This window comes from Habropoda laboriosa, unplaced genomic scaffold, assembly GCF_001263275.1.
Source record: "Habropoda laboriosa isolate 0110345459 unplaced genomic scaffold, ASM126327v1 scaffold204, whole genome shotgun sequence".
In the NCBI taxonomy this organism is placed as follows: Eukaryota; Metazoa; Arthropoda; class Insecta; order Hymenoptera; family Apidae; genus Habropoda; species Habropoda laboriosa.
The window spans coordinates 1,152,014-1,172,829 of record NW_017100385.1 but is presented as its reverse complement, the minus strand read 5'-3'; the positions used below and the strand labels follow the sequence as shown (position 1 = coordinate 1,172,829).

The 20,816-nt window shown below is 30.5% G+C and overlaps 5 protein-coding genes across 8 annotated transcripts in view; 2 read left to right on the top strand and 3 right to left on the bottom strand.

Moving 5' to 3' along the window:
* Positions 1-561: 561 nt before the first annotated feature.
* On the bottom strand, positions 562-3,988 carry LOC108575033 (serine/threonine-protein phosphatase 2A 65 kDa regulatory subunit A alpha isoform). 2 transcript variants are annotated; one of them, XM_017937730.1, is made up of 10 exons: positions 3,899-3,988; positions 3,348-3,539; positions 2,674-2,893; positions 2,444-2,604; positions 2,208-2,363; positions 1,858-2,129; positions 1,591-1,785; positions 1,218-1,461; positions 888-1,131; positions 562-733 (listed from the first exon to the last, which is right to left on the bottom strand). In XM_017937730.1, the coding sequence occupies exons 1-10, from the start codon at positions 3,980-3,982 to the stop codon at positions 729-731; spliced, it is 1,773 nt and encodes a 590-aa protein (XP_017793219.1). In that variant the 5' UTR covers positions 3,983-3,988; the 3' UTR covers positions 562-728. The 2 variants fall into 2 exon arrangements, with proteins under 2 accessions (XP_017793219.1, XP_017793220.1); XM_017937731.1 differs by having other exon boundaries at positions 562-728.
* A 3,001-nt stretch (positions 3,989-6,989) lies between these two features.
* Positions 6,990-9,657, top strand: LOC108575014 (ornithine decarboxylase 2-like). Its single transcript, XM_017937704.1, has 8 exons — positions 6,990-7,089; positions 7,512-7,747; positions 8,058-8,134; positions 8,235-8,407; positions 8,498-8,798; positions 8,876-9,115; positions 9,263-9,471; positions 9,561-9,657. Exons 2-8 carry the CDS (start codon positions 7,558-7,560, stop codon positions 9,655-9,657), a joined length of 1,287 nt encoding a protein of 428 aa, XP_017793193.1. The 5' UTR covers positions 6,990-7,089; positions 7,512-7,557.
* Positions 9,658-10,221: 564 nt separating this feature from the next.
* On the bottom strand, positions 10,222-16,836 carry LOC108575038 (dipeptidase 1-like). Of its 3 annotated transcripts, none has more exons than XM_017937740.1 (11): positions 16,780-16,836; positions 15,404-15,557; positions 12,922-13,084; positions 11,940-12,223; positions 11,558-11,615; positions 11,299-11,475; positions 11,135-11,225; positions 10,847-10,922; positions 10,611-10,758; positions 10,403-10,521; positions 10,222-10,323 (listed from the first exon to the last, which is right to left on the bottom strand). In XM_017937740.1, the coding sequence occupies exons 1-11, from the start codon at positions 16,802-16,804 to the stop codon at positions 10,278-10,280; spliced, it is 1,341 nt and encodes a 446-aa protein (XP_017793229.1). In that variant the 5' UTR covers positions 16,805-16,836; the 3' UTR covers positions 10,222-10,277. The 3 variants fall into 3 exon arrangements, with proteins under 3 accessions (XP_017793229.1, XP_017793230.1, XP_017793231.1); XM_017937741.1 differs by lacking the exon at positions 16,780-16,836 and adding an exon at positions 16,434-16,496 and having other exon boundaries at positions 10,243-10,323; XM_017937742.1 differs by lacking the exon at positions 16,780-16,836 and adding an exon at positions 16,453-16,475 and having other exon boundaries at positions 10,243-10,323.
* A 1,652-nt stretch (positions 16,837-18,488) lies between these two features.
* Positions 18,489-19,152, top strand: LOC108575068 (homologous-pairing protein 2 homolog). The gene is made up of 2 exons (XM_017937773.1): positions 18,489-18,638; positions 18,700-19,152. The coding sequence occupies exons 1-2, from the start codon at positions 18,489-18,491 to the stop codon at positions 19,150-19,152; spliced, it is 603 nt and encodes a 200-aa protein (XP_017793262.1).
* Positions 19,153-19,574: 422 nt separating this feature from the next.
* Positions 19,575-20,816, bottom strand: part of LOC108575013 — a 4,092-nt gene continuing 2,850 nt past the window's right edge. Inside the window, exons 8-11 of the mRNA XM_017937703.1 lie at positions 20,625-20,771; positions 19,904-20,030; positions 19,736-19,846; positions 19,575-19,640 (exon numbers count right to left, since the gene is read on the bottom strand). Coding sequence (XP_017793192.1) covers positions 19,575-19,640; positions 19,736-19,846; positions 19,904-20,030; positions 20,625-20,771 — 451 coding nt within the window. The remainder of the gene's footprint in view (positions 19,641-19,735; positions 19,847-19,903; positions 20,031-20,624; positions 20,772-20,816) is intronic.

The window sequence follows — 20,816 nt, the reverse complement described above, 5'->3', positions numbered from 1 at the left end:
GGAGTTTGTTATGATGCACCATATTATTATTTTCATTATCCTGCGGATGAAACTTAAGCATGTTATTTACTAACATATAATTTGATACAACTAACTTGAATATATTCTTATAGAAATACAAAAAAATATAAATATGTATTAATATCAGCTATGAGTATGTCCATGTAGAAAAAAGTAATGATAAGTGCAATATGATACATACTGTATGGTGTCAAAGTTAATCATTAAATAAAAAAGCCAGTACAAAAATATATTATTCATTGTTAATTTTATTGTTATGTTTACAAAGACAATACTTAACAATGTTATATACCAAACTAAAATACTGATTATTAAAAGACAAAGTAAATTTTTGATCAGTGAATGTGGAAGAGCAGATTATAATGAGGTGTCTGATTTTAGGAATGATTCTGAGTACGTTTTATTATAACTATATTATGTTTTAGATAATTATTTAGGTACGTATAAGAAATACATTTTACCAATTAAATCGAATATTTAATAAGTAATATAATTATAGATATACAGATACAACAGAACTTAAAATATTGTTTAGTGTGGACTACTAATTTGATATTTATATTTCTCGACATTAGATCTGCTCTGACTGTGCATTAATATTACCTGTTGCCATGTGTAAGTGTAAATGTTTGCGCCAAGTTACTTCTTGAGATTGAGGTTCTGAATATTGATGGATAAATTTTAAATGCAGTTTCTTCTTGTTCAACCTACGCTGAAATATATTACATAAAAAATTAATTTAAAGATAATAAGCAAAAATTAGTTTTTTCATTTACGAATAATTTTATTGGAATTCTTTTAAATAGAATAAAAATAGTATTTTTATGAGTAACTTTTCTCGTGAGATAAAATAATAAAAATTTTACCTGCGATGCCTGCAATTGCTTCTGAAGCAAAGTATTTCACGTCAACATCACTGTCAGTATTGAGTTTATCAAGTACAGGTTTTACTTGAGCCTGTACTGCACATGGCTCAAGATAAGGACCGATTTTTTTCAGAGTTTTAGCAACATTAAATCGTACATTAGCAACATTATCAGTGGCCATACCTAAGACAGTTGGAAGCATTACCCTTGTTGTTATTTCCGGACCACATACTTCCGCCAATACCTACGAAAAACAGAGAGTTCAAAATATAAACTAGTATACTATGAATTGTAATATAATCCTGCATTATAATAATAAAGTTTCCTCACATTAATACAAAATAGGCATGTCATTCTGTGAAGATAGTTTTGATCCCTTGACATTGCTAAAACCTTAGGTATTACAGTATTTTGTGCCCATTCAGGTCCAAACTTTTCTACCAGTTTTTTCAAATTTAACGTAGCCGCTTCTCTGATAGCGTAAACATGATCTACCAACCATGTCATACACAAAGAATTCAGTTTTTCATCAAAAAATTGAACTCCAAGTTGTCCAGCTAGTAATGGCATATATCTAGGATGCATACAAAAACATATGTGTATATACAGCATATAAAATATTTTGTTCTAATTACTTTTATTTTTTAAGGTTTTAATATATTTAACATGTAACTTTGTATAATGAGGTATAAAAAATACTTACTCTATGATTGCAAACCTTACTCGCCATTTTGAATCTTCAGCTAATTCTACGATAGCTGGTAGAAGAGTTTGTGAAAGCTGCTGTATGCCAATGACCTTGTTCACACATTCTAAATTACTGATAATGTTTAGACGGACCTCTGAACATTCATCTTTAAGTTGTGTTAAAAACAATGGTAACAGATGTTCGATTGTACTGTGAATTTAAATGATTCATTATTGTTATGATGTTTTCATTTTATATACTTACATATATATATTTACTTACTTGCGTTTCCCAACTATTGGACTAAGACCCATTATAACGCTTGCTAAAGCTGTTTTTACATGTTGATTTGGATCTGATACAAGTTCCTTAACTATTGGTAATATACTTGACATAATGATAGATTCTTGACTGTACATTTCAAGTTTCTGACAGAAATCACGAACTTTATCAGCCGCTGCAGCTCGTACTTCCGCTTCTATATCTTTTAATACTACTTGAAATGCTGGTACAAGATCTGTTTTTGTAATTTCTTGGCCAACAGCTTCTTGAAGCTATAAAGGGGAAATTAAAATTGATCAACAATTATATTAAATAGCTATTAAAGAAAAACTGTATTGAAAAGAACTTACTTCAATGAATTTCTCAGCGACCATATAACGTACACGCCATGATTGATCGCTTACACATTGTCTAAATGTGGGCATAAGTAATTGTTCTACATCTTCTTGTGGCAACAGAGATGCAATGCAAACACAAGCTTCAACAGTTAAAAGACGTACTGAATCCTGAAATACATAAAACATAACACTATAAACGTTATTAATGTTATAAAATTGATTGACGTAATGTTTATATATTATCTTACTTGTTCATCTTGAGCCAAAATAACAAACATTGGAATTAAGTCTCCTTTTACATATTCAATTTCCACAACTTTTGCAAATTCTCCTAAATGTGAAGCAGCAGCTCGACGTGCCATTGGTGTATCATCTTGGCACAGATTACGAAAATGATTTCGTAAACAGGCTACAAAATAAAAATATTTGTACAAAGTTCAATTTATGGATTCCAAGATGTTAATCTTTCTTTTTCTACCTCTGACTGCTGGACTAACACGTGGGTAACAAACACTAAATAAAGCACATGCAGATGTTCTTGATGTAAACCAATCTCCTGTAGCCAAAGTGTCTATCATACGGACAAATTTCTCTTCCAAATCCTGTGAGCTATGTTGAGCAGCAAGGGTTCTTAAAGATTCAACTGCTTTTTCTCGCACTACAGTTTCCTCAACCATTGCCAGATTCTCTAAAGGTTTCTAAATGAAGACATAAAGTTTCATTAAAATTTGTTACTAACATTAAATTTTTTATTAAGTCAATGATATTAAATTTTTATACTTTTAATTTACATTAGATATAAATATATTTCATATTCAAAAATAAAAGATAAGATATGTTTTATCACTTCTACAATCAATTTTCCCTGTTTTATATCTACAATGTTAAAAATAATTATATGTGAGCAATATTATTTAGAATTAATTAGTTGTTTAGTTTAGAACAATATATGCATTGAGTAATTATATAAAAAATGAATTGCTATGTAGTACAATTACTTATGAGTCATAATTCTTCAAATATAGTTTACTGCCATGCAAAGAAATGATTAATTTAACATTTATAAACTAAGTTTAAAATTAAATGCTTAAAATATTCTAAACATTATTAGTAGTTTATTGACTGAACAAAATAATAAATAATCATTTATACCAGTAAACAGTGTACATATTCCGGACCTCCTACAAGAGGAGTAAATTGTCCAAGTTGTTCTGCCAATGCCAATAAAACTTCATCCTCATCATACATAGACTCAGCCAAAAATGGTATTAGTTCACTACGTGTTCGTTCAATGCCCAAAGCAACAGCAATCGTAGATAATTTCTTTATTGAGTTCAGCCGTAACTGTAAAAAAAGAGATTCTGTGAATGTGTGAGCCAACTCTTTACATTCATTCATTAGTTTCTCAAACGCTTCCTTTTTTCCAAGCAACAAAATATATTCCATTCAATTTAAGTCTCTTGTTGGTTGAAGTTTTCGTCGAGAGTATGGTTGCGTGAATAGTTTACAATGTTGAGTGTATTAGCGTTGAAAACAAAACGTTTAGAATATAATGACAGGAGATTAAAAGAATATTCTATTGAATCGTACGCTACCGTTGTAACCGCCTTGACACTCTGCTTTCTCGAGTGATTGCGGTCGGTACAACAAGCCGATTACTTTGAAATTGTAAGAATATCGATCTTAAACACTTTTAGAATTACCTGTACATCTTCGTTTTTTAATTCGTCGATTAAAACCGCGATCGGATAAAGACTATCGTCCGTAGTAGAGTCGCTCGCTGCCATTTTGCTGCCGATCACACCAGAGCTTGGAAACTCCCGTGTATTCAAGTAGTGTTCAAATTACTGCGCCATCTGATGGTTATTACAATTACAGAGAACTAGCGGTACATGTAAAATCTATTATTTTGTGCGTTTCATTAAAATTTACAGTGATGCCTGAACTAAGTTTAATAAATCAATAACAGCCACTTGGCACTTTCAACACTTTGTTTCACTTCAAATGGGATAAAAGGATTTCTTTGTTTTATATCATATTAAAAGCTTTGAATATGGTTGACAACATTCATTCTCTGTTGTATAAAACTTTTTAATTATTTCGAAAAAATAAATGAAATGATAAATTATTAGTGATAAAATTTAATAATTTAAAACTTTAGAAAAATTAAAAGGATTTATTCATGGATAACAGTACTCTACTTTATTTACTGGAAATTTTTACCGTTCAATTACATCTGTTATACATTTATATTTTATTTTATAAATTGTTGCATAATGTAAGCAAGCATTATAGTAGATATTAACATTAATAATGAAATTAAATATATCAGTAATATTCAAATAATACCATTTTGTTTTTACAACTGACACAACGATTATTGCGTACATTTCTTAGTGTTAAGACTAACAGTTAAAAACTTTGCTGAGAATATTAATTTTTTTCCACTTTTTTTTATTTTTGTGTACAAACTAAAACATAGAAAAAAAATTATTTTGTACACATTATAGATACGCGTGTACGCTATTTTCAAAAATTATCTTTGCTTGAGAAAATTAGAAAACTTTTATTATTTTATTATTTTACTAAACTTTTATTTAGGTAAATTTTCGAAAAGTAATTCATTCTTATGATGTTCCTGTTTTAAATTCTAATTACGGTGTCAAAGCGAACGATAATTTACAGGATTATTATTATTTAATTATAGCTGTGTATTATTTTATTTCTTCACGTACTATTTTGATTATATCAGTGTAAGTATAATCAGTATCAGTATAATATTAATATGAAAAAAGTATTACATTCTCCTTAGAGAAATATATCTTTAGAACTTACTATATAATTCTAATTATTATATATTATATAATATTTTGAAAAATAGTTGATTTTTTGGTTTCGTAATCTTATCATTCTTATCATATTGTCGTCGTTGTTTTAAATATAATTACAGTTCCGATGTAACCAACAATTTGCATTATCTATGAATTTTTATACTATTTTTAATATTAGTACGGAAAGAAAATTATTTTTTCTGTACATAAATGTGACACAATCTGTGTAAAAGTGTATGTATATGAATACAACGTAATTTTAAAATGTATGTATATGAATGATACATTTGTATTTTACACCTTTTTCAATATAACTTTTTACATAATTTGTGTTACACTCTATTGTTATCATTTTAATTTTCTTTCACTCCATATGTAATTACGAAAAATTTGTATTACACAACAATATAATAAACTGTTACGCCGTATCTGAAGCATAATTTCATGATTCAATATTCCGGAAAAAATACATATATAATTTTGAAAATAATAGCAACGCATATATTAACAAAAATGCCGATATCTAATAATGCTAAAGGGTAACGATAATTTTCAAAATGGATCGAAAGAAATAAGAGAGGTTCACGTTGTTACATAACAGCGAAAATTAAATTGACTGCATACAGACGTAGTTATTTAAGAGAATGCAATAAGAGTATACGTTTTCATGACATTAAATGTTACGAACTTTGTCGTCGTGAAAATTGGAAGTTGCGATTTTAATGTCATATAATCAAATCATTTTGATTTTTAAGCGATATTTGTAAAGCAATGTCATACACAGTACATGGCGAAAATTATATTGTCGTATTGTCTAAAATTATATTATAATATGTAGAAATTTTGGTGATGTTTTAAGTTTACAAAACTTAAAACATATATATGAAGTTTTATTTATTATTAACAAATATCATTATAATCGATATTAAAGTTTGAAATGCCAATTTCACGTTGTTCTCATCGTGAGATCAATTTGAAAAAAGTACCGTTTGATTTATAAAATATACTTATAAAACACACTTTTCAAAAAGATAGAGAGATTTTAGGAACATTGAGAAAAAAAATCAAGTTTACGATGATGTTACGCTGCTTGCCATCGTACAGGCGCCTCAACAAGCCAAATATGTAGTTGTCTCACATTTGAATCTCAACTTGCATTTCGAGATTTGAATTTGTATTTTTATCGCTTGACATAATACGCAAGAATTAATAGCGAGCTAAATAAATGTATATTTAAATATCGTTTCATTCATTTTTTACTTATTTAACTATCCCCGCCATATTAGTCTTTTCATAATTTTCATAATTTTCTAATTTGACAGAATAAAGTTAATTAATCATTGTTAATTAATCCCGACAATTAATTATTGAAATAAAAGTAGGCCCTCTTTTAGTAGTCTATCCCCTGCAAAGTATACATTTTTGTTCGGTGAAACAACGTTAGGAATATTGTATGAAAAAAGAAATATTTCGCTGACAGAATTGATCTTTTAATTTAAAACGATAGTAACCAAACCTCGTTGAAATTCAATTCTACTTAATTAATAATTTCCGTTGAGATACCGCCAATATTAAATTATCCTCTCATTTTTTATCCTTTCTCTGCAAAATGTGCACATTGAAAATATGAAGCAAAGCAGATAATGTGTCAGGAAAACATAATAAAACATTGTACCTTTTTGTACCTTTCAGATAGGAGATTAAAATTTGACATAGTTTTATCGTGAAAGACTATCAATTCTGCAATTTGAAAGAAAACGATAAAAATAACAATTTTGCATATTTTAACTAATGTGTCTCAAACATGCATAATTTATTACGTCAGTTAGTAAAGTGATCTATTATCGTACGTATATATAGCGGTCAACCTTAGTGTTCCCCTACAGTGTAGTTAAAAAATATTATTCATACAGAAAAATCGAGAGTTCTATAATATTCATTAAAAAAAAATTAGGAGAATTATTGTTGGAATTATTATATTTCAGTGTAATCAGTTAAAATTATAACCGTGAAATTTATATTCAGTTTCACCTTGGTTTACCGATAAGTGTGAAGAAAAGAAGGTATACATTTATTTTTTTCGTAGTTACACAATAATTATCGTATTTGAATAGCCAAACTTGCCGTTCGAGTTTCATACTTCGTGCACTCGTAACTTGCACCAATAAACACTGTTCTTCTATATACGAGTAAACATTATCAACGATCGAGCATTTTTCTGGAATTCTTTCAATTTTTATAGCGACTATTTTCAATATGTGTAACTATAATTGTATATTGTGACTGTTATTTTTTTTATCGAGCTGCAGGTTTCGCGTTATTATAGAAATCGTGTTACAGTGACCCTTAAGATCTGTTGTGTCTTATCATTGAACAAATGTCAAACGTCCAATGATTGTACCTAAAATGAGATGATCTTATCGTTGCGTCTTCAGATTATTTAGAAGTATTCATAGAGATTCTTCCTTTTTTCCATCGTGTACAGCGTGCAGATACTTCGTCACGTTTAGAAGTTCAAAACTACTATCAAGATGTCTTGTATAAACTTCAACGAAGTGAAATTATTCGAGGATACGGATACGGACACTAACATAATCAGGAGTATCATCGACAAGGAGCATGATACGACGCAGGAACCGTTCTGTATTTTGGATGTTGCAGATATGATGCAGAAACATAAGAATTGGATGTCGAAGATGCCAAGAGTCATTCCGCACTACGGTAAGACGAGAATTCTGAAATGTTGAAATTTATTATTAGTGTCATCCGTTCAATTCTTTTCGTGATAAAATATTTTATAATTTTAATATTGACATTAATTGATATAAATTATTTTGTAAAGATTTAAGAGGATAGTTTGGTACCGCAGATATAAACGATTGAAGTTTTAGATTTTTATTAACAGACTGTAATAAGTGTGTATATTAAAATCCTAAAAGATTTTTTTTTTTAATAAGATTAGTTGTTTCATTTTCTTTTGATTATTTTTGTATATAGGTATAGTATGAATTAATATTGTATTAAATCTCAGCTGTCAAGTGTAATTCGAACCCTATGGTCCTCAAGATATTGGCAGCCATGAATTGCAGTTTCGACTGTGCATCCGAAGTATGTCTCTTAATGTCAACAAACCGTTTCCAAACTGTAATATTACCACCATAAGGTTCTTCTAGAATGTACCACATTTTTTTTCTTTTTTATCTATCAGGAAGAAATAAAGCAGGTAATGGAATTAGGGGTGTCCGTGAAACGTATCATCTTCGCGAATCCAACTAAATGGTCTATCCAGATCAAATTCGCCAAAAAGGTTAACGTTGACGTAATGACCGTGGACGGAGAGTTGGAGATTCTCAAGATTAAAGACGTTTTCCCAGAGGCAAAGTAGGTGTAGCAACGTTAACTTCCGAGGAAAATATCAAATTCAATAATGGACTTTCGAAATAATCTTTCTTACTTCTGCATGATCAATAGAATAGTGATTCGTTTTCGTTGCGATGCTAAGGGTTCTTTAGTATCTCTTGGAACGAAATTTGGTTGTGATCCGGACGACGAAGCGGTTCGATTGATACATTTGACGAAAAGCCTCGGTTTAACGTTATGGGGCTTCAGTTTTCACGTTGGTAGTCCTTGTGGCGATTTGAGCGCTTACAGCAGAGGGATTGAAATATGCAAAAAATTAATGGGCGTTGCTAAATCGATAGGTTGTGAGAATGTTCAATTGATCGATATTGGTGGTGGATTTTCTGGTAACAGAGATTACTGTATCGATAAAGTGGGTTGCGCTTCATTTATTATCCACTGACACTTTGGTGGTTGATAAAGTTGTAATGTTGTTTTTGGTACATTTAGGCTGCCAATATTATTAATGATGCCATTAAAGATATTGACCCTAGTATCAAGATCATTAGTGAACCAGGACAATATTATGTGACATCGGCGTTCACTTTGGCGTCGTACTTGCACACGAAGAGAGTTGTTTCCAGCGGGGAGAAAATGATCAGAATGTACTTTATGAGTTGCGGAGTGTATAATTGCTTCATAGAGGAATTACTGAATTTAAAGGCAAGACTGCCTGTTCCATTAGATAAGGTAGGGTATAATTTTTTATTCTATGCTTCTCATTGGTCGAAATTGTATTAAATTTAAAATTAAGGGAGAAAGCTATAGGTATACTTACTATCATTTTTATTATTAAATCTGTTTTTAATTCTTTGTTACTTTTTTATTCTATCTTAGCCAGCAAGCGACGAGAAATTCCCTTCATCTGTCTGGGGTCCAACTTGTGATTCTTTGGATTGTATATTGAAAGATGTAATGTTACAAGAATTTCACATTGGTGACTGGTTAATCTGGACAGATATGGGATCATATAGCATATCTGTTAGCTCTCCATTTAATGGTTTCAATGCACCCAAAATATATCCATTTGCGAGGAAAAGTCAATGGTTAGTATAAATGTGTGGATGAGCTTGTAAAAATAAGTACAAAAAAGAATATGTTGTTAAAGTGTTCTTGGATGCTTCTTTATTTTCAGGAAAGAATTTATTACTTTTGTAAATTCTATGCAAAAATCGCAGAAGTCGACTGATTGGTGCAATGGAGTGGAAAATGGGTTCATTAAAACCAGCTAATAATAATATACTAGATTAATCTGTTTATGGTTTATAAGTTGCATATTTAAGTTTATTTATGGAATTATTTATATTCGTCTATTATTTTGTTCATGTAAGTGGTGTATTATGTTATAAGAGTATTGATTTTATGTGAGTAATTTACATTATTTTATATTGTGATAAATATGTACATGTATACAAGGTGTCCCACTTTAATCTATTATTGCAAATACTTCGAAAAATACGCTAGAGATCGAAGAGGACATGGTAACATGCAGGCGGGATGTTGATAGGTGGAGGCGAGGTCACTTACGTTAAAATTGGACACCCTGCATAGTTGTATAAATATGCGTTCTTGTTCATTTATCAGTTAGATATTGTAAATGTGTACTATAATAAAATATTTATATATTGTAATAATATACAATATCTAGTTTTGGTAAGTTGTGCAATAATATTTTAATAACATTTAGCAATATATTGTGACAAATATTTTTATAAAAAAGACGCAAGGAATAATTTGTACCTTTTACAAATAGACAAATTAAATGGTATTTTACATTTTTATTGAATATTGTTCGGTTTTACATGTTGGATTGGCATATGAAAATAAATCTTTTTGCTTGCAAAATGTCGTACTATGTTACTTTTGATTTAAATATTTCCCGTATTAGAGGAGCCCATCTACATAAACAAAATTATGTATATATAAATAAATGAAGCGTATGAAGGGATGTAAATGTATTTAAATTATTGTACTTACTCATTTGCGGTGTAGCATGAACCTGGTGGTACATTGCTCATTATTTCACCTTGCATAATATCTCTAGCGTTTATGATATCTTCCCGTGGCTGTTCCGTTTTAGCTAATTGATCTCTCACCTGACAAAATAGAACAACAAAAATTAGTACATTTTTATACTTTGAAATTAAAATTGGAAATTATTCTAATTAAACGTTTTTCCACATACTTCTTCTGCAGCTTTGAGCACACGGATCAAATTCCGGCCAGCTAATTTTTCGAGCTCTTCCTTGGTCCATCGTGGTTCCACATCACTTTCGTAGACGCGGTCGAATAAAACTGTGTACGTAGAAACGTCTTCCAAGCCCTCTGGCATCCTGAAACATTTGATTCCATATTTAAAAAAATGTTTTTAAATTTTAATATCAAGATTTACATGTTATATCATTGACGCGCGATACTCACGATGTTACACCATCGTAATCAGCTCCAATACCAATGTGATCCGCTCCGATAAGATTACGAATGTAATTGATATGATCTGAAAGGATAATGCTCATTACGTGAAAAACTAATTAACAATCATAATTCTTTTAAGTATGTTAGAGGTAACTAATTCGGAAGTCTACGCGTGAAACTAATCAAGATTCACTTTTTATTAGCGAAAATTTAACGAAAATGAATATTGAATTACTTTGTTTTAAATTTGATTAAATGATATGGAACACAAAAGTTCAGTTTCAAGCGCCATACCTACGACATCTTGGTTTGTCGCTTTTCTCGAGGAGTTACAATTCACATAATGCGAGTAGAAGTTCACCATCACGATACCATTGTTCCTTTTCTGAAAATGTCCTTAGAATTATATCGTATATATTGTCACAAAGTGTGCGTAACAAACATGAAAAATTACTTACGACCATGTGGAGAACATCGTCAGGGACATTACGGTAATTACGGCAAATAGCGAATGCGGATGAGTGAGAGAACATAACAGGGGCTTTCGTTATTGACAGCGCGTGTCTCATAACGTTATGTGACACATGGGACAAATCAACCAACATTCCCAGCCGATTCATTTCATAAACAACAGCCTATATTAAGATACGAAATATTATGAATATAAATTTTTATATAATGAACTGAATACTAAGAAATTAAAAACATTCAACATACTTCTCCGAATTCTGTGAGATTATGAACGGAACTATCGTTCACCAACGACGAGTCAGCCCTATAAAAAAAAAAAACATGCATTAGATTGTACAAATCAATATTTTACTTTTCTTTTATTTATGCTTATTAGCATTGACTTTAATATATGCTGTACATTTTTTTTTAAAGAAAGTACCACTTCACTTTCTTAAACGATATTTTATTTCCTTTCTTCGTTCATTAAAATTCTATTTACTTTACTTTAAAATACATACAAGTTTCATACGTGAAGTAAGGATTGCAAAGTAAAACATTTAGTTTGTATGTAGTTTTTTTTCTTCTAGTAGATAAAAGAATGTTTTTCCTCGATTAATTTATCATAACGAAATTCGATAAATTTTACCATGGTGTGTTGCACATATGAGTGAGCGTCATATAACGCACACCGAGTTCGTAGAAGAGCCTGAGAACAGCCAAATTAGAATCAATGGAGTGACCACCTTCGACACCAATCATCGAAGCAATTTTTCCGTTTTTCCATGCCTCCTCGATGTTTTTGGCCTCCGTTACGAATTCTAGATCGTTCGGGTATTTAGCGACTAATCTCTTGATAGCGTCGATTTGCCTCAATGTGAGCTGCACCGCATCCTTGTATTGCGACGCGCAGTCGACATACGCGGCCCAGAACTAAAATTTACATTTCTATAATATGAATAGTTCAAGCATAATCAAATATTATACTAAGGCACGAAATTTGATAATCTATGTTTGTAGCATAAGATACGAAGAATTGGGAATAATATTTTGGATTTAAAATTAATACTGCAAGCGGTCGAAAAACATATTAATGTCTGATAACGCAGACTGTAATATAATATATAATACAGTGACATTTTACTAGAGACTATAGTGTACCAAGTCATTTTTAACTTAAGTTTATTACAGTACTTTTGCAATCCGTATATTACTACACTAGTCTCTTGTTACTAGACTGGAATTACGAGTTATAAATCATAGAATCGTGAAAAGTGAGTGCGCAATATAAAGTCACTGATAGACGTGATTCAACGAAACCAGTAATCTCTAATATCCAATGATACAATACATACTGCTTCCGAAATATCATTGCGACTCTCAATATTTTACACTGCATTAATTATAAACGAATATTAAAAAAGTAAATAGGTAAATGCTACGAAGAAGAGCAGAAAATTAAAGTCATGACAAATATTGGTATATTGAGTAAGGGTAATTGGGTGACAGAGCATAAAGCCTGAAAAGATAAGATGCGTTGTTAAATAAGCTGGTTAATTTGTTCGACGGCACAGTCGATAAAACGACGTTCCTTGAAATTATCTTCTGTGTTTGCAAAACTCTCCACTCACTTGCGCGCCAAGTTTCCCTTTCCTCAGGCGTGGAAGGTCTGTGTAGCATGAGTCACACGCATTTCTACCCCATACTTGGTCGTCAGTCAAATTCTTTGTGAAGTTGAACTCGTCCAAGTTGTTGTTCAGCAACTCGTACAAGTTGTAGGCCAGATCATTGTGACTGAAATAACATAAATAGTGAAAAGTCATTTTATAGACGAAGTTGCACAAAGTACATTCACAACTTGAGCGTTTACATTGTTGCAAAACAAAAATTACAACGTTAGTATAAAGACATTAATATTTATAGCATTTTATTTTATGCAATTTATAAAAACAAACTGACTTTATTTTGACGTTCCACTATTTGTTTCGCATTTAAGCGTAATTAAAGAGTCGCGTTGATGGAAGGAGGACAGAAATGGAGAGAGAGAGAGAGAGAGAGAGAGAAAATAGACGCGAAAAAAGTGGAAAGAGAAATACATATGTACATTTCATCCTAGGCTTCATATAAAGCTAATTATACGGGGTGAACCGTTTAACATAATCAGCTTAGATTATTCTGTTATTAGTCAACCGACTGAAATTTTTTTTATATCGCATAATGTGGTTCGAAGTGGCTTTTAAGATGCTTATAGTACATTTTTTATTTCGTTTATTATATGTGTACTAATAAGAGCCTTGTCGCGAACTTGCGATAAAGGTTAATGTTTCACCAATTAGTCTCTCTATTGGTGAAAAGTAGGAAGTACCACCACAATAACAATAAAAGATAGTGTTCGTTTCGTAACTGAAATTTGAATCATTAGTTGAGTCAATAAGAAAAATTGTAATTGTTATCGGCAAATAATTTGAAAACTTTAACCAAATGTTATCGCTACAAAATATCCAATATGAAAATGAGTAACTACCGAATAAGTGGACGATAAAATTATGTAAGCTATTCTCTAAATACTTTAAAGACACTTAATGGACAAAATAACAACCACTTAAGAATTTTTAATTTTTGTCTAATTCATGTAGAAGAATGCACGAACCTTTCTATGTTAGTGATAATTTGTATTCTGTCAAGAAGGCCATATTTGTTGATACAGTATGCAAAACATACACGTTTCCTAGTTGTACTGCTATTTTTGAAAGCATAACTTCGTAGCTTTATGCACGAATAGTAATAAAACATGAGTAGTAATAGTGCTTGCATCCGATACAATGTAAACAGTAATTAAAAATAATTGTACTCTCCACGTACTGTCCTCCATAAACGTGTTATGCAACTTTGTACGAAATAGTAAAAGCAATAAAATAAAAGTTTTTAAAATAAATATATATATTGAAAATGCTGAATGATAATCGTCACAGAAACATGGGTGCAAAATACTTTAGATAGATTATTATTAGATTAGATTATTATTAGATAGATTGTTCCCACAGAAAGAAATTCTACTGTATCATCCACTGCTGAAAATTTCAACAGAGTTACGTTGATATCGAACGCATAGATATCAAAACATTCTAACCAACACACTTTTGACGGAATTCACTTTCGCTTGTTGTGCAATTCATGGTAACTATATATGAAGAGATTATAGTTTGCAGTGACAACTAATCGTAACTATAAATTTGATAAAATAACAAATGAAGTGCGTGAAAAGTGGAAGATTGTATAGTAGGTTACTACGTAAAGTTTTAGTAAACTGTGGTAAATTATAATTAAACTATAATTTATGAATTTATGTATAGGATAATGATTAGATGAACATATTAATTACACTACTAGTATGTACTATTGCCGTTATACATATTGGTTTAGTATAATAATTTTCTGACCTTCAGGCCTGTCGTAAGATTATAGCACATTCTTTACTATAGTTTGTGCTTCGTTATAATTCTGATGTATTATAGTTTATTGTTAGTCTGTTAGTCTAATCTATATACTGTAGCCCAATAATAATAAAAAAAATTTATTACTATTAATATAATTCTATTGTAATTTACCATCGTCAATTATAATTTTTCTATTGACTGTAATATTTAATTTGTTGTGAAGTAGTTAACATGACAACCCCATATTAACATATTACCAACTTAGGATTCATCTATCGTTTTCTATCGGATTGCTTATAATAATTATATTTTATTACCATATTTCATTTCAAGAAAGTTTTTTCGTTCAAATTCTATCGTCTTGAACTCTGTTTCTGTGGAATTGGTTTAATAATATGTTGTGAGTGATGGCGTGAATGTAGTGTGTTCGAATCGTCTCGAGATTTGGAAAACGAGCGGATCATAGAGAGAAACAGGGAGCAAACCAGTAGAACCGCGTTGTTATTGATATTAGAGAGTGCGTGAGAATATTTGCGAGATATAATAAGAGACCGTTGATCAGATTATTGTTATAAAATATATTGCTATTGAACTTATTATCACTTGTTATACAACCACAATTTCCGTTTCTTGCTCGTTTTCGTATCCATTTTTCGTAAGATCGAAAATCACTTACCCGTCGATAAGCGGTGCTGAGTCGAGAGCGTCGCTTCCTTTGAAGTTATTAACGTTCAGTCCTACACACAGGCCAATTATAAACAGTAACACGGACAAGCACACCGCACCGTTCACGTATACCATTTTTCCAGTGCAGTACTTAGCTATGCTGCCTAGAAAAATATTATTTCGAGTTACTTCGAGAACACTGAATAGGTCTTATATTTGGCAGTGTTTTTATACATCATTTAAGAAACGACAGATGTGTCGAATCTGTTTTATCTACACTTCCGACTGATTCGAAGCAATCATGCGTAATATCGTTTGTTTTGTTACTTCAGGATGGAAGTTCTGCAGTTGATATGTTCATAATGAAGTTTCATATGTTTGTTTAACAGAAAGATGATTAGAGCTAAAGAAGATTATTCAAATAGGTAAGGAAAGTATTTTGCCAAATTTTTCCACGATGAATTGCAGGTGTCATGAATCACGTAAATTGTGTAACATTTATGGTCGACTGTGTATCATATGATAATATTGAGATTGAATGGAATTATGTATGCCTTACTCTAGAATATAATGATGATTGTAAAGATATTCAATGAATTATACACATTATTGTTTATGATTGAATACATTTGTGAACTTAATAATGTATTGAATAATAGCATGCATTCATGAACATTATTAGGAAATATTATTATCTTTTATGAATTGAAATATGTAAAAAGAAATGTTTACTAATAAATTGCGGTGAAAAATGAAACCTATTAATATTTTTACATAAATATGACATACTCATAATCTCTCTCGCAAATTTACGTTACAAATTTTATGTAACGAAAAAAAGTGATAATTTCGTTATTTTCAGTTTGTAAATAATAACGACGATACGATAATACTGTAAGAAAAATGTTTTTATAAATTTCTTGATATTATTTGATGTGCGTTCATGTGTTAAGAAGAAGGATATTCCAAATTTTGGGATTGTAACTTTAACGCTACATATACATTTACTAACATTTATAGGATCCTATTGGATTACGCACAGATATTTTTTTATCTCACCAAACTAGCGAAACCCGGTTTATTCTACTCTCAGTGAGCTCCCGTAAGCAACTGACTCGCTACCCACAGATACTTTCGAACTCTGACATTCAATCTTCTCACACACAAACTCACACAAAAACCATGGAGTTCATTTCTTCTATTTTAATTATATCAGTTGACTCAATGTTTTTAATTGCTTAAAGTTTATCGAATCTCGGAAATCGTATTTATATTTTTATTTACTCTTTTGTAAGGCAAAATTTTTATAATATAATTTGCAACATACTGTCATTTAATAGAATGATATGTACATAATGGGGTAATATAATATTGTAGATACGTAACAGTCAATTTGTTTGATACACAGCATTGTTCTTGAATAAATCGTGGATAAACACAAAATTTTCGAATACGTTAAAATTTGCAGCACGGTAATCGCAACAGTAATTTAACCTTTACCACAACTTTTAATTTTAATTTGAGCGATGTGGCATGTCGAACGATTCAAAATGTTTGTACTATAATTGATTCACTCATTCCAAATGTATAGTAGCACGTTCTTTCGATAACACTATTCACACCCGGTCTCCAGTGACAACTCGCTCAGTTACGTCTTTAACGTGTAACTTCTATTCACACTGATGTTCTCTGTATACGTAGATATGCATAACAGATTCCTATAGTTATCCTCTCCAACGTATTCCGTATTTTGCTTCAAGAAATTCACTGGCAGTTATTGTTTCTGCTCGCATTAACGAGGCTCGCACCTTGATTTTTCTGTTGAGTGTATAGGACACAAGCATATCAAATATCATGCTCGGTTCGTACGTAAATATATTACTGTATTTACCGTACGAACAGGCGTTTTGGTTTTATGGGCGTATAAAGATATTAGGAGCAATATGTATACACAATGTGAGTTGAAAATAGATCTATTACAATAGTATTTGATTGGTAACTAATTTAAAGTTCAATAAATAAATACTGCGAGCAGGTATGCCGTAATAGTTTATAAAAGCTTAAGAATAATGATGAATGAGATGAATAATAAATAGCTCTTTGTTGTTCATAGTCAGTTATTATGATGTTAAACAAGTTAATTTCATCTTAAGTGCTTAATCCCCGGAAGGCGAACAACGAGACAATCGCGTATAAGGCGGTCGCCGAGTTAATTCTGACTCGTAAAATTTTTGCCTAGACGTGCTTTAGAATAAATTTTTATTCGGAAAAATTTCTCTATTTCTTTTTGAAAATTGATATTAATATGTAATAATTTAAAGTAAAAGAAAATATATTTGTAGATTGCAAGTGAAAGATATTTTCTTGTTATACTTCTTCCCATGCTTTTAATGTCATTTGTAACATGCTTTAGTAATACAATTTGTCGATTTTCAAAGGCTCATCTTTCTATATTTTCAAAGCAAGGTTAGGTTATTATGACCCGGCGTTCATATGCCAGGAGGGTTGAACCAGAAACTACTTACACTGTACTATCGTTATGCATCACAACTTGTGATGCGCAGTGAGCGTAATAGGATTCAGAAAGTACTATACTTGTGATTTTTAAGAGAAAGAATAAATCGTTCCAGAGCAATTTTTTTACTTTCATAAGTATTATATTAAATACATTTTTTAAAATTATAATGGTTCATGGACGTGTTTGATTAAAGTTCGCGCGTTTTTGATATTCGTGTATGATTTCTAAGTAGGTCACACGATCCATGAATTTCGTAAAAGGATTTGTTACGTGTTAACCCTACAATTTGATTTTTAAAGTGATTTAGTAGAGTAAAAGTAATTAGAAATCAAAATATAAGAACATAAACACTTTGTTTATAATGTTATCTTTGTATATTTTGCTGTAATAATCAGTATTATATGCTTTCAATAAGAAGAATTACAAATTTTTAACCTAACAATATAAAGTGTCAACCTATCAAATAAATAGCTATAATAGCCATTATAGCCAATCAAAGTGTAACTATTCGAGCATCGAATAACTTATATAAATACTTTTTTAAATATTGTATACAAAAAATAAAAAATTAATCACAATGTCAGAAATTGTATACAATTATATGAAAATACAAAACAGACCTTATAGTGTTAATGAAATAGTTTCAAATTTGCATAATGAGTATGGTAAAACAGCTGTACAGAAAGCTGTAGAGAATTTATTAAGCCAAGGAAAGATATTTGAAAAAGTAAGACATTTATTATTTAACATAGGAATAGATCATTGTAATTAAAAGATTTTTACATTAGGTCTATGGAAAACAAAAAGTTTATTGTCCAGTTCAAGATACAACTCATGATGTGGAAGAATTGATGAGAATAGATAAAGAATTACAGGCACATGCCAATGAAGTTGAAAGCAAATATCAAGAATTAGAAAAAGAGATTAAGATACAAGAAGCATTGTTGACTTCTATGAAGTCCAGTATTACAATTGAAGAAGCAAAGAAACAAAAAGCTATTCTTCAAGGGAGTATTGCAGTCATGAACAATAAATTAGATACATTAATGGAGGCTAGTGGTACAGAAGACTTAACTGAAACCAAGAGGAATGCAGAACAAGCATTAAATGAGTTTTCACGTGAATATGTGAAACGAAAACGTTTGTGTACAGAAATTTTAGATTGTATCTTAGATAATTATCCTGGTAGTAAAACTGAGTTGTATGAGGAAATAGGAATAGAACCAAAAGTTGTTCAGTAGCATCAGTATTATTACTCTTAAAAGTAACACAGTGTAAAATATATGTGTAATGTTACTCATTTGATTTTTTTGTGATATTTACACGTAAGTTATATATTTGTATGTGGAACCACATTAATAAATTATCACTTGTGTGTTTTTTAGTAATTGATAACTTTTTGATTGATTAGAGTTATCAGTAATTGTATGAGTAATTTATAAATTTAACATGTCTGTTTATTCATTATAGTATTAAAAGAAATACAAAATTTCTGAATTAGTTATAACTTGTAATATGTATACATAAATATTATAATACATTTATAAAATATCAAAATATAATCAAATATTTCCTTTTCTTTATACTTGATTTCTTAACTTTAATTTTAATAAACGATTCATTATTCAATACGAAAATACATTTTGCTTTTATTTCCTGTTTTTTACGTTCGAAGTTTTTCCTTTTTAATTTCCGATCCCTCCAATACGCATTCCCCATCAAGACATACCTGTTAAAAAAGAAATAACATTTATGTTATAAAATATTATCACCGATGAAGTATCTTTAAATGTTACAATTAATTTGCATAAACTATAAATTTACAAGGCCATTTCCACAAGAAGAACCATCAGCTGCCGCCGCAATCGGAATACATAAACCATTAGTTCCGGGAACTGTGCACTTTAAACTATAGCACATCGAAGGTGAATTTTTCTGTAAAATTGTCGTTAAATTAGCTTAATTTCATTTGCATGCTGTGCAAAAACTTACATTACACGATTTACCGCTATAGGCTTTTTTACATTGAACATCAGGGGACATGAATTTTCCAGGCAAAATACGTCTAATTACCGTGGCTTTCGGTGGTTCGTCATAGAGACACTTCGCTTTACCCTCGCTGCAAGTAAGTTGCACACATAAATTACTTTGAGCTAATTCGAAAAAAAAAAAAAAAAACCACCGTTATTGTGGTGAAAATTTGAAATTATGTTTCAAGAAAAGAACACAGGAAATGTACAAAAAAAGTACAATCGATTCGTGCGTACAACAGGAAAATTACGAAATTGTTATAACTTATTATTTATTAGTGTAAATGCAGCTAAAAGAGAGTATAAGTGTTAAGAGATAATAGATCAATTCGGTATTGTTAAGAGATAGTAGAATGGGTTGCTGGGAGATAATAGATCAATCGGGGATTGTTAAGAGATAGCAACATGGATCTTCCGACAACAACAATGTTTCACGTTAAAGAGATTCTTTCTTTTTTTAGACGAAAGACGAGATAAAGATCACATTTTCTAATAATTTCTGATTTTTCTCTTGAAATATTTCAGAATTACACATTTCACAGTTTATATAAAATTCCTATTTCAAATTTTGCAAACACAAATTTTCCCGAATACTTAATTTTTATCCAGCAAGTTAACGATGAAAACTTGAAATTTTTATGGTTCGTATGAATTAATTATTTATTGGTGTATAAAAAACGTACCTGAGGAATTTGCGAAGTGACCTTATACTGCAGTTGGACCATTCAAATTCGTGCTGACTCAACGCAAGTGTACCACTCATGATATTATCATTGCTTGCAGAGCAATTTGCGGCGCCATTTGAGGTACCATCATGGTGGGCTCCTAACCTAAAATAATTATAATAAATGAGAAATTATAATTTATAATTATAA